At 40.5% G+C, this 14,249-nt stretch overlaps 1 protein-coding gene across 1 annotated transcript in view; it reads right to left on the bottom strand.

The window, feature by feature from the left end:
* Positions 1-5,113: 5,113 nt before the first annotated feature.
* The window catches only part of LOC126413299 (protein PBDC1), a 58,631-nt gene continuing 49,495 nt past the window's right edge, over positions 5,114-14,249 (bottom strand). Inside the window, exon 5 of the mRNA XM_050083202.1 lies at positions 5,114-5,384. Within this exon, the coding sequence (XP_049939159.1) occupies positions 5,175-5,384 (210 nt within the window). The 3' untranslated portion in view covers positions 5,114-5,174. The remainder of the gene's footprint in view (positions 5,385-14,249) is intronic.

The following is a 14,249-nucleotide window of genomic DNA, read 5'->3' as shown; positions in this document are numbered from 1 at the left end:
GGAAAACAAATCGAGATGAATTACACTTTCCATAGCTTTCTTTCGATAATTAGAATGTGAGGAGGAAGAACCATTTTCTAAATCACACAGACAGAAATCTTGTAAAACCCACTTCAAAAATGGTTCAAATGGCTCTGAACACTATGGGACTTAACTTCTGAGGTCATCAGTCCCCTAGAACTTAGAACTACTTAAACCTAACTAACCTAAGGACATCACACACATCCATGCCCGAGGCAGGATTCGAACCTGCGACCGTAGCGGTCACGTGGTTCCAGACTGTAGCGCCTTGAACCGCTCGGCCACTCTGGCAAACCCCACTTCATAGGCTTATTTGGATAGTAGCATTTTAACTGAATTCTTCCTTATTCTTCCATTGAATCCTACTGTGCTCTCATTTCCAGCCACATTTCTTTTCGACACAAAGTTCCTTGCATTTATTGTCAATATACTCACTAAAGTTCTTCACCTTGCTCCCTCTCATACGTGACACCCCTGAGCTGTGTCAGGTGGAATTAAATGTGACGCCCAAAATATTTGCCAAAAAAAGCAAGATTCGAAGAAACATTTTTGACAAACACGGTTCATTCTAGCTAGCCTTCTGTAAAATTGTCAACTAATTTAAATTCAAGGACATGTTCAGTATTGCTCCAAGAAAACCTTTCAATTCTTCTAATGAAATGTCCCTCCACAGGTGCCAAGTTTAGAACCTTTCAATTCTTCTAATGAAATGTCCCTCCACAGGTGCCAAGTTTAGTATTTTGTAAGTTGAGTGATTTCCTGTATCTTTTTTTAGCGTGACAGTATTGTGAAAAGGAAAGTCCCACCATCCGGCCACAGAGGAGCATTCCCCTCATAAATCAGAATCATTCAGGGCTGGAGCAACTGAATTACATTCTCCACCATGGTCTCGGCTACCTCTTGCCGTACCCTGAAATGAGAAATGTCCTACCCACTATCCTTCCCACCCCTCCCATAGTGGTATTCTGCCATCCACTGAACCTACACAATATACTCATCCAAACCCTGCTCCTAACCCCCTACCTCATAGCTCGTACCACTGTCATAGACCTAGATGCAAGACCTGTCCTATACATCCTACCACCACCACCTACTCCAGTCCAGTAACAAATATCTCCTATCCCATGAAAGGGAGGGCTACCTGTGAAACCAGTCATGTGATCTACAAGCTAAGGTGCAACCATTGTGCTGCATCTATGTGGGCATGACAACCAACTAGCTGTCTGCCCGCATGAATGGCCAATGATAAACTGTGGCCAAGAAAGAAGTGGACCACCCAGTTGCTGAGCACGCTGCCAAACATGACACCCTTCATTTCAACGACTGCTTCACAGCCTGTTTCATGGATCATTGCCACCAACACCAGCTTTTCTGAATTGCACAGGTGAGAACTTTCCCTGCAATATATCGTATGTTCCCATAACCCTCTTGGTCTCAACCTTCATTAGTCATTGTCCTCTCCCATCCAGCCCCTTCTATGTTCCCATTCCAGCACTACACAGCCCTCATTCCTCTACCGCACCCAGTCTTTTCAATTCTCTCCTTTTCCACTATCACCCCTCCTCCCCCCCCCCCCCCCCCCCCTCCTGACCTCACCGCTGCCCTCCATCTCACCTGCCGACTGCACATAGCTGCCCTACCCTCTTTCCACTCGTACCTGGGCACTCCCCAACCGTACTTCACTGACTGCCACCCCTACCCTACTATCCCTCCCCCTCAGCCCCACCCAGTAGCCACTTCCATCAAGCACTGGAGCTGCTGCTCACAATGTGGCCCCAGTTGCCTGAGACTGCAGTCGCGTGTGTGTGTGTGTGTGTGTGTGTGTGTGTGTGTGTGTGTGTGTGCGCGCGCGCGCGTGTGTCCTATCTAATTTTGATGAAGGCCTTACTGGCCAAAAGCTATATTTGTGACAATCTTTTTGTTGTGCTTATCTACGACTCAGCATCTCCACTATATGGTGAGTGGCAACTTTCCTTTCCACCACATTGTTACATTCCATCCTGCATTTTCCATGATTTCATTTTTTTGTTTTAGTGTACTTATTTGTGGCATTCACAGTTTTACTAATAAGATTGTCAGTAAAGACAAGTTGGAAATATTCAACTTCTGATTTTGGTTGAACACCATGGGGAATGGTGAAATCTTGTTGTGGGGCAGAAAAAGGAAACTTCATAAGAGTGCCATTGCCATCACAATAAACTTTCCAGGTATTTGCTATAGGTACAGGCTGTCTCTTCAATGCTGTCCACTACATCGGTAGATTCTGATTCACTAGAACTTATATCACTGCACACAGTGGAAGTTTCTTCCCAGTCACTTTCATCATTAAATTCTCCTTCATCCTAAGGTCTTTGAGAAGCCAACTAGCAATATCACCACACTGTCTACTGGCCATTATTGTACTATAAACAGGCAAATACAACAAGCTTTGAGTTGTCAGATCTTCATACTAAGTGCTGCCATGAGCCTAGCGAATTCCAGCAACGGAGTGGACAGAAAGCACAATAATGGAAATGTGTCTGACATCGAACGACAGCAGAGCCGTAGCAGAAAATCATGATGTTGGACGCAGTCCAATAGTGGTTTTTAAAGGGTTTAATAGGAGTAACAAATAGTTGTACATTGCTCATCATTGGTACACGTTCAAATAGCTCACAATTTCACTTTCCAGTTCTGTATTTTGGGAGTTGCATATTAGTCCACAGTTACAAAATGGCTCTGAGCACTATGGGACTTAAAATCCGAGGTCATCAGTCCCCTAGAACTTAGTACTACCTAAACCTAACCAACCTAAGGACATCACGAACATCTATGCCCGAAGCAGGATTCAAACCTGCGACCGTATCAGTCGCGTGGTTCCGTACTGCAGCACCTAGAACCGCTCTGCCACTGTTGCCAGCAGTCCACAGTTACATTAAAGTGCTACCTTTCGAAATGCATCCCCTTCTCTGCCCACTTTAAAATTTTGTATAATGGGAATTTTACTTCCTTTATAGCTTTTGTTTAACTCATCATAATGTATAATGCTAAAATCAAATTACTTACTTCACAAGTAGGCAGTTGAGCCAGCCAGTACTCACACACAAAAATAGACTAATTTCCTAGTATTCAGAACCACAGATTTCTTCTTTTAGACAGAAAAGATAAAATACAGGAGATGTCAGAGCTCTGAGGATAGGTCACTCAGACTCCATGTCAATAAAGATTGATTTAGTCCCAAGATGGAAGCAAGCACAAAGATGATGCAAAAAGCATCTCAAGGAGTAAGATGAAAAGATAATGCATCAGTAAGAATTATCAAACTTCTATTCAGAGATGACAGAAAGTGGAGAGGAGTTACATGGATGTATAGGAAAAGAAAGATAAATAAAACAAAAAATTAATAAACAATTATAACATATTAAAAGTAAGTCAACGGAAAAAGTTTAGTGTACTCCCTTAATTTACATAACTTAGAACAGATTCACTGACGGTACATTCGTGGACTGGATTCAAGGTGAAAAACTCTTATTCTTATTACCACAGGTTAATTTCTTTTCCAAACTGAAATTTATCTGGGCCTTCCCCAAATTTTAAATCTCCATTTTACCTGTTGACTTTTACCTCAAAGGTATGCCTCCAACCTTTAGTATACAACAAACAATGATACCTATTATTTGGATAGCTGCAGTCCCTTCCACAGTGAAAGCTCCCTCCCCTGCAGCTCTGGCATCTGTACATACCTTCACGAAATTGTTCAACATGATACCAGACTTTGGCAGACCATCGTTCCCTGCAACCACTCCTACTGGCCTTGTGCAAAAACTAATCTCAGACAGTCTTCACTCTCCCACCCTCTCTCAACTCTTAGGAACGAGGTTCCTTTCCAAACACAGAAGTATCCCCACTCTCCCCCAGCCCCACCCCCACCCAGCCTTTCAACATCTGGAACCATCCATCCCTTCCATATCTCAAGAGAGTACTCCACCACTGATGCAATGTATATTATCAATGGCAACCCCATCCACGAAATTACATGTGTCATATACCAGTCAACGCGTTTAATATGCAGATTTCTTTATAGAAATGACAGGAACCATGAATCGACACTGGGAAGCTACCTACATAGTACCCAGTTACTGAGCACATACTATAACATTAAATAAGAGACTTTAGTGCCTATTACAACTAATTGATCATTGAATCCTCACATCCTATGCCATGTTCCTCCTATATTCTGCAACTTACCCTCTCATCCCATTAACTTCCCAAACTCACTCTATGTTTGCCACCTCCCGCTCATTCCTTACTCTGTTGTGTTAGTGCATTTTATTTATTTAACTTTCTTAAGTTCTTACCTTTTGTTCTACTGATTATATTTTGTTTTATTCCCACCATTTGTTGTCTGTTCTACTACATCCATCCTTACTTCTGTCTCCATTAATCATCTGTGACCTAAAACTGGCACACTACTTACTGATGTACTATTTTTTCTCTCTTTTTATCTTGACCCACTTCCTCCGAAAACAAGATGAGTCCCACTGTCCCCTCTCCCTATTTCCTTGCCATGAACTGTAGCCTGTTGTTCTGAAAGTTAAAGAGTCTGCATTTTTGTGGACAGTGTGCTCTGATGACACACTGTCCAATCCATCTGTGCTTTTTCAGAAATTAATAAATTCCTTATTGGAATTTTTTATTTTTAAACAGTTAGAAACAAAGGATTTCAAATTAATTAGGAGTACAAAAGAAGGGGGAGAAAGGCATCTTTGCAAGTATAAAACTATGGATGACAAAAAATTAACAAAAAGTGCAGATTGCAAAGAAGCAGCAGACCAGCATATAATAAATTACTGTAAGCAAGTTGGTCTTTTGTCTGCAACGCCACATGACATGTGCACAGATTTCATACATAACTCCTACATTAGTGATTGTTAGGAACATGATGTACAAACATAAGCAGTTATGTATGGAAATGGAAGGGAGTGTTATGCAACTGTACAACTGAAAGGTCACTGGATGACATGAGAGAGACTTATTTACATTCCTACTGCTTAAGGAAGAAAGGAACAAGGGTATTCTGCTAAGATTAATACTAATTAAAATTTTAATGAAGTTCATTCACAAAAGAATAAAACACTTTTTTATTTTGCTCCTGAAATTAACAAAATCTGTAATCAGTCATTTCTGCGTGGTCTATATTTTTGTCTTATACAATCATTGAGACCCTCACGGTTGCGAGCAAGCTCAATTGCTAAAAACTGTATCCGGGGTGCAAGGATACTGTTTTGTTCATTGTACTCTCCTGTGTGATCAAGTCGTAAGAGTGTCCCAAAACTGTAGTCTTCCACAATGTTCTTGAACCGCTCACAAAAAGGACGCCATTTCTGTTAGACAGATAAATCAATGTTAGCTGCACAAAAATCATACTGGCTAGTAGTAGTAGTAGTAGTAGTAGGAGGAGGAGGAGGAGGAGGAGGAAGAGGAGGAGGAGCAGCAGCAGCAGCATCAGCATAACTATCAATTTTGTATGACTGTTGGCTTTTGAGCAGCTGCATTTGAATTTCTTAACTGTGATGAAACAGTTTTCATACAGGTTTGTGCATATCTTTGTGCATTTCACTATGCTATGTAATGGAACCAGTTAGTGCACCTCTTTCCCACTATGTATTGTACAGTATGATATAGACAAATTTACAACATGATCCAAGATTATCAAAATTGTAACTACACATTTAGTGTAATTTGACAACATAACTAAATTAGTCTTCATAACTAAATTAGTGTTCATTTAATACAAAAATTAGTATTCTTCCTAAAATGATTATTTTTCGTATTTTCAATTTGATATGAAATTGTAATTACATTTGAAACTTTTGTTATTACTATTTTTGTAATTTATTCTGAAAATGTGTAAAAAAAAAAGTATCACTCATACATGTAATCCTTTGGAAGTAAACTTGATATTCTGTAAGAGTGCTGTACTGCAAGTGTTTGTGTACCTTTGTCCCCCTTGGAGTTGTTCAATGCATGTGTTAAGGAGAAGTCATGTCTGTTGTGTATTGTACAGGGAGTGATGATGTATTTTGACAGACTGGTCTGAATATCGAGACTGAACTTTTAACAAGACGACAAAAGAATAAAAATTGTTTGTTGAAGTTACAATGCCTACAAACGCTCATTTCAAAGTACATATTTTTAAACTAAAACTTTACCTCCAGCTCACACAGAATTTATATCACTGGACACTTAGCAGTAAAGACGACGCTGAAATACAATGGATGGAAACAGTAAGTTAACTAAAAAATAAATCATCATCATCTTATTCATTTTTTTTAAAGTCATTTTAAATTCAACCTGTGTCCAAACTCTGCTGCCAATAAGGTATTAATTACTCAAGCATGTACGCAAAGTATCTACTTGCAAAGTTTGTAATACTGGAATCATGTAGTTTTGAGTGTATGGGTTTGAAGTATATTTACAATCATTTTATGGAAAGGAAAAATATGAAATATTTTAACGTATTTATGAGAGTAAATCAAATAGAAATATGAAGCAGATATACAACTAACAATACTAAGGAACTGCCACATAAATTTTAAAAGTCCCCATTGTCAAACTTTGGCTCACCACCAAACACAGTCCCAACGAAATTTTTTGCTGTAGGTTACACGTGAAAATGTATGGTCTCTGTTCTCATTCCACCTCTTTAACATAGCAATCTATATTACTAAATGGCTCAAACAGTTACCCAGTCAGTAGGTCCCAGCTGCAGGTTGCCTATCAAAGGGTTCCAGGGCCAATAAAAATTTGATTTTTGGTATTCCACAAAACTTTTTACCAAATCTGAAAATTTAAAATGCTACCATAATCTACTAATTAAGAGGTATAATCTTACATTAAATGTTTGACACAATAACTCAAATATTAAAGACAGAAACTGTGTATATGTCTTGATGCAGCATAAATCACAGTGCACAGATTATACACACCATATTCACCAAGTATTTGAGAAGAGCACTTAGTGAACCTCAACAAACTTCACACACGATTTCAAACCTTTCTGAAACCTTTGCTATCTTCCACCAAACAATGAAAGGAAATATTTCACAGATCAACTCATCTGTACAGTAATCAGAGAGTTGAAATTGTTTTGAACATAGGAGTTTGATTTTTTAAATAATTCAATTTGGGGGGGGGGGGGGGGTGTTACTGTCCACACAATATTTCTGGATCAAAAGTAAAAGTTTTCCAGTTTCAACAAAGACCAGTTTTAGGGCCAGTTTTATAAGGGTCTACTGTTAGTCTAATGTTCACATGGTGTATAGCATCAAGGATTGACAATTTGATACAGCCATGCATTAGGCAAAAATGTATACGAATATATCAGCAGCAATTTGGAAACCAGGGCTAGTCAATGCAACAGGTTTAGCTTCACAAATAACTAGGGACATAAACTTTCAGATATCAGATTTGCTGCAGCCAGCAAATTCTGCAGTCATAGATGTTCTGAGATTGAGTGGAAATTCTATCGGTCGTAACTCCATTTACATTAAGGAAAGTACAGGAGAAATTTATGAAAGCTAATATGAATACTTTCTTTCTGATGAAAATAGATATCCCATTCTGCTTCTGAACTATATGTTGTCAAGCATCATCTGAATTAGTGGTAGGTGCTAACACTAGAAATTATTATATGAATGCATGCTGTCTGTTCTTTGAACATAGCCAAAAGAACAGACACCATGCATTCATTCATATAATCGATTCGCAGATAGGTGGTGTTAGGAGGAATGTGAGTCAGCTGGGGCGTGTGTCAAGACAATCCAAGCATTTGTGATAAGCGCTGTGTCTGGGTGGCACAATTGTTAACACAACTGCCTAGTAAGCAAGAGATCCCAGGTTCAAGTCCCAGCCCAGGATGCTTTTTCACTTGTCGCCACTGATTCCACAGAAAGTTCCTTCCATTTCCATTTCTTTCTTCCCCTTCACCTTCAGTTTGCATAATTAGACAATAATCTACATAAAAGAAGCAGTAAGTCATTATTAACGCTGCAGTTACAATGTCCCATGACATAAGATGTTAAAAATCTGACAACATATTAACTCAAAAAACTATCCAATCTCCTGGTTTCCCACCTCCAGAAAGGCAACTCATTCACCCTTCACAACCTTTCCAGCAAACCTCAACCTCCTCTCATTGCACACAGACCCAGTCTCTCCCATCTACTCAATCTTCCACTTCCAGCTCCACTCCCCCCAAAACCTCAAAATTCCAATCAACACAATCTGGAACCACAACACCCCAATTCAGTAGTTAACCTTTCCTCCAAACCTCTCTCCCAATCCGAAACCTCTGTCCTATCCAAAGGCCTCACCTTCAGCCTCACTCCCAGATTCAACCAGACAGCCCTTGTCAAAGATTTACTGTCCTACACCCGTACTCTCTGCTGGAAATATCACTTTGCCATGAAGAAAAATGATCCTAATCCTACTCCTAATGGTCCAACTCCCCAAGACACTAACCAAATTGAACCCTGCCTGGAACAGTTCCGTCCTCCATCACAGCAGGACCCACCTCCTCTTCCTCAAAATCACCCTCTCCAAACTTTCCAGGAATTTCTGACTTCCAGCCTTGCCTCTCAATCCTTCTTAAAAAGCCTTAATCCTACTCCCACCATCACCACTGCTGAAGCCCAGGCTATCCGTGATCTGAAGGCTGACCGATCCATCGTCATTCTTCCGGCGGACAAGGGTTCCACAACCGTGGTACTTGATCATCGGGAGTATGTGGCTGAGGGACTGCGTCAGCTTTCAGACAACACTACATACAAAGTTTGCCAAGGTAATCCCATTCCTGATGTCCAGGCGGAGCTTCAAGGAATCCTCAGAACCTTAGGCCCCCTACAAAACCTTTCACCTGACTCCATCAACCTCCTGACCCCACCAACACCCCGCACCCCTACCTTCTACCTAAAATTCACAAACCCAATCATCCCGGCCTTCCCATTGTAGCTGGCTACCAAGCCCCCACAGAACGTATCTCTGCCTACGTAGATCAACACCTTCAACCCATCACATGCAGTCTCCCATCCTTCATCAAAGACACCAACCACTTTCTCGAACGCCTGGAATCCCTACCCAGTCTGTTACCCCCGGAAACCATCCTTGTAACCATTGATGCCACTTCCTTATACACAAATATTCCGCACGTCCAGGGCCTCGCTGCGATGGAGCACTTCCTTTCACAGCGATCACCTGCCACCCTACCAAAAACCTCTTTCCTCATTACCTTAGCCAGCTTCATCCTGACCCACAACTTCTTCACTTTCGAAGGCCAGACATACCAACAATTAAAGGGAACAGCCATGGACACCAGGATGGCCCCCTCGTACGCCAACCTATTCATGGGTCGCTTAGAGGAAGCCTTCTTGGTTACCCAGGCCTGCCAACCCAAATTTTGGTACAGATTTATTGATGACATCTTCATGATCTGGACTCACAGTGAAGAAGAACTCCAGAATTTCCTCTCCAACCTCAACTCCTTTGGTTCCATCAGATTCACCTGGTCCTACTCCAAATCCCATGCCACTTTCCTTGATGTTGACCTCCACCTGTCCAATGGCCAGCTTCACACGTCCGTCCACATCAAACCCACCAACAAGCAACAGTACCTCCATTATGACAGCTGCCACCCATTCCACATCAAACGGTCCCTTCCCTACAGCTTAGGTCTTCATGGCAAACGAATCTGCTCCAGTCCGGAATCCCTGAACCATTACACCAACAACCTGAAAACAGCTTTCGCATCCCGCAACTACCCTCCCGACCTGGTACAGAAGCAAATAACCAGAGCCACTTCCTCATCTCCTCAAACCCAGAACCTCCCACAGAAGAACCCCAAAAGTGCCCCACTTGTGACAGGATACTTTCCGGGACTGGATCAGACTCTGAATGTGGCTCTCCAGCAGGGATACGACTTACTCAAATCCTGCCCTGAAATGAGATCCATCCTTCATGAAATCCTCCCCACTCCACCAAGAGTGTCTTTCCGCCGTCCACCTAACCTTCGTAACCTGTTAGTTCATCCCTATGAAATCCCCAAACCACCTTCCCTACCCTCTGGCTCCTACCCTTGTAACTGCCCCCGATGTAAAACCTGTCCCATGCACCCTCCCACCACCACCTACTCCAGTCCTGTAAGCCAGAAGGTGTACACGATCAAAGGCAGAGCCACGTGTGAAAGCACCCACGTCATTTACCAACTGACCTACCTACACTGTGAAGCTTTCTATGTGGGAATGACCAGCAACAAACTGTCCATTCGCATGAATGGACACTGGCAGACAGTGTTTGTTGGTAATGAGGACCACCCTGTGGCTAAACATGCCTTGGTGCACGGCCAGCACATCTTGGCACAGCGTTACACCATCCGGGTTATCTGGATACTTCCCACTAACACCAACCTGTCAGAACTACGGAGATGAGAACTTGCCCTTCAGTATATCCTCACTTCTTGTTATCCGCCAGGCCTCAATCTCCGCTAATTTCAATTTGCCGCCGCTCATACCTCACCTGTCTTTCAACAACATCTTTGCCTCTGTACTTCCGCCTCGACTGACATCTCTACCCAAACTCTTTGCCTTTACAAATGTCTGCTTGTGTCTGTGTATGTGCGGATGCATATGTGTATGTGTGTGAGTGTATACCTGTCCTTTTTTCCCCCTAAGGTAAGTCTTTCCGCTCCCGGGATTGGAATGACTCCTTACCCTCTCCCTTAAAACCCACATCCTTTCGTCTTTCCCTCTCCTTCCCTCTTTCCTGATGAGGCAACAGTTTGTTGCGAAAGCTTGAATTCCGTGTGTATGTTTGTGTTTGTTTGTGTGTCTATCGACCTGCCAGCACTTTCGTTCAGTAAGTCACATCATCTGTGTTTTTAGATATACAATGTATATGATAATTAGAGAACATGGTAGAAATAGAAGAGAGACTTCAATCAACAAAAATGGAAAAGAATATTAAAGAATGGAAGAGTTTAGATGTCTAGGTTTGATCCCCCAGAAGAAGATAATAGGGCAGCCGTAGAAATTCAGGAAATAACAAGTGTAAACTGTTGCTATTATTCCTTGTAGAATATATTTAAGTCCACAAATGTTAGTGGGAATATAAAAATCAAAATATGTTTAACTATATTAAGACATACAGAAATTTATGGATTGGAAGACCAGGTAATGACTATAAAGGAAGAAGGCTGGTTATTGAGATAGGGGATTTTCAGAATAATATTGGAGCAGTGAGAGAGGAAGAAAATTAGAAAACAAGGAAAAATGCAGAACTATGAACACTTTTTAGACAGGTGAATATTGTAATGAAAATCAAGTGAGGTAAAACAACATTGGCTGATCATCTACAGAGAATGTCAGAAACTCTGAGTATTAAGAAAATGTTTATAGCAATGCCTGAATGGAAAAGAGGAGATGCAGAAAAAAATAGCCTGAAGACATGGAAGAGGACCTCAAAGAAATGGGAGTCAGGAATTGAGAAGGAAAGCAATGGCAGACAAGAATGGAGGCAGGTAATGAAAGAGGTCAAGGTTTTACAAGGACTGTAGAACTGACCAGTAAATAAACCATGACGACTCAAGTTATATTTTTACACTTTTAGGAAGTCATAAATACATAAGGAAACCTCTGTTATTTATCTGAAGTACCACACCATATTACATGTAGCTAATTTCACATTCACCTTGCCACCTAGCAGACTGAAGAACCACAACTGACGGAGGAAAGGTAACACGGATATAAGCTATTGGAGACATGAGATCATTGGATAGCAACAGAATTTCACAAAAAGAACTGATACAGAAAAGGGAAAGTGTCTTACATGTCATCACAGCCCCCATGCATGCTACTTTATGGGGTTACAAATGAAAGATCATGAGGTGGATGAAAGTTTATAATATAGCCTGGTGCATCTTCCAAGACTTATTTTAAGGTTAACTGATGACTAATTTAGTTGTAGGAAAGGCAGGTGGTAAAGAGATTCATCACAGGAATTCTAATAAAGTGCAATTCACATATAAAGGAGACCTCATATGGCACACATGTTCAACGAGTTCTCAAAAATTCTTTGACACTCTAAAGTTTTCTAGAGTGAAAAATAATGTGAAAACTGTAATATTTTAGCAACAAATTTGAAATTACAGTTTTACAAAATGTTGCAAAATTTGGCATTTTTCCCATTCCTGTAAATCTGAGACTATCAGTTTACTAATATTGGTAAATGATAGTTATTAAATGCTGAAATTGGATATTAACTATCTTCTTAACTTCGAGAATTGCTTGTAATCTCAAAATAACAGTTGATATATTACACAAAGAACTAGATATCTAGATGTGACATTACCACACTAGATTCCAATAACAACTTTATTCACTAACATTAACCTTCCTAACAATTTCACAAAACCTATCTTAAAAAAAGGGGGGCAGCACGTCTTCGGGAGATCTTCAATTCAGTGTGTTACTTAAGAGACATTTTAATAACATGCAACCACAAATATGAAAAACACAAGAAGTGGTACTGTTGTCAACACACAAATCAAGACAGCATCTGATGCATTGCGACTCAACCTAGTCCCTGGCCTATGCCACAGGTCAAACTGTTTCCACAAACTTCATTCATGAAATAGCAACAATAATATTCAACAGATATTAAAACAAATATTATCAGTGCTCTGTTTAGCTGCCGGAAACACATTTGCATGATATCACGTGTCCTGTGCTATGATGGCTGAGGAAAGCAAATGGAGTGGGTGGAATGCTGACTTGCATGTTACGAAAGCTAAAACTTCATATTTGGTGACTTTCATATTTATACTTGTGGACAACAAAAATACACAGTTCAATGGATGCTCTACAGTAAAGATCTCTCCAATCTGTGTCATACTTGGCATAAGTTGTTGTGCAAAAATACCAGGAAATCTGAAGAAAACGGACACTGAAACACACTGGGTTGCACCTTAAAATTAGCTTAGGAACTCTTATGGAACAGAAGCATGTATTAAGTCTGTATTCACAGCTCTATGTTCTTGTTTTTAACCAAAGCAGTGATAATGAAACCTATTAATGCCTATATGACAAAGAATCTATTGTGTGTACTTAGAAAGGCAGGTCTAAGCTGTGTAAGATGATATGAGTGGGTACAATCCACCCCTCATAATTTAAAGGAAAACCAACTTTCCATGCCAGCAGGTTATGTGGACAGAGACAGATGTCTGGTGATGTGCTGAAGGCAGTTTCTTTCATTTTCAAATTTAGATCCCAGACACCTGTTTTCACACCATAGTAAGGTATTCAGGATCAGTGGCATAAGTAGTCTCAGAAGAGATTTCTTTTATTTTTTATTTTTTTGTGGGGGAGGCAGTGTTACAATAGTGTCAGTTGAATCTTTTCTAACTGATTTCATTTAATGAGTCAAAAAATGTTTCCTTTTCAATAATGTAAATAAGTGTGATATTTGATGTCAGTTAATATAACATAACTGTTAAGCATATTTTCATCTTCAACATAACATTGAAAAATATTATGAGAAGGAGAGTTGCTACTCACCACACAGCGGAGATGCTGAGTCGCAGATAGGTACAACAAAAAGACTCTCACATTGAAAGCTTTTGGCCATTAAGGCCTACGTCAACAATAAGACATGCGCGCCCGCACGCACACGCACCCACGCACACACACACACACACACGCACACACACACACACACACGCACACACACACACACACACACACACACACACACACACACACACACAACTACAGCCTCAAGCAATTGAAATCACAGTTTCGGCAACTTTCCTTCTAACAATATTGTTACATTCCATCCTGGATTTTCCATTGTTTGATAATACTGAAAAACAATGAAATAAGACAAATGTAGGAACATATAGTACCCAAAAATTAACTATCAGAAATGAATACCACACCTGGCAAAACATAATGGCAAAAAATAACATCAAAGTTGATGTAGCAGTGACTAGCACATTGAAATCAATAATGGGAATTAAAAATATTGTAGAAGCCTACCTTCCACTGAACTATGGTAGAAGATGCAGAAAGTGTATCTCTAACAAAATTTGAAATTTCCTTTGCTTGTACTACTCAACATATGGATTGTAGCTCTATGCACTATGGAGAAATGTCACACAAATAACCACTGGAACATAATTTCACAGGGTGCTGGTTATC

This window comes from Schistocerca serialis, chromosome 1, assembly GCF_023864345.2.
Source record: "Schistocerca serialis cubense isolate TAMUIC-IGC-003099 chromosome 1, iqSchSeri2.2, whole genome shotgun sequence".
NCBI lineage: Eukaryota > Metazoa > Arthropoda > Insecta > Orthoptera > Acrididae > Schistocerca > Schistocerca serialis.
Note: the sequence above shows the minus strand (reverse complement) of the source record. Positions and strands in the feature narration are given on the sequence as shown.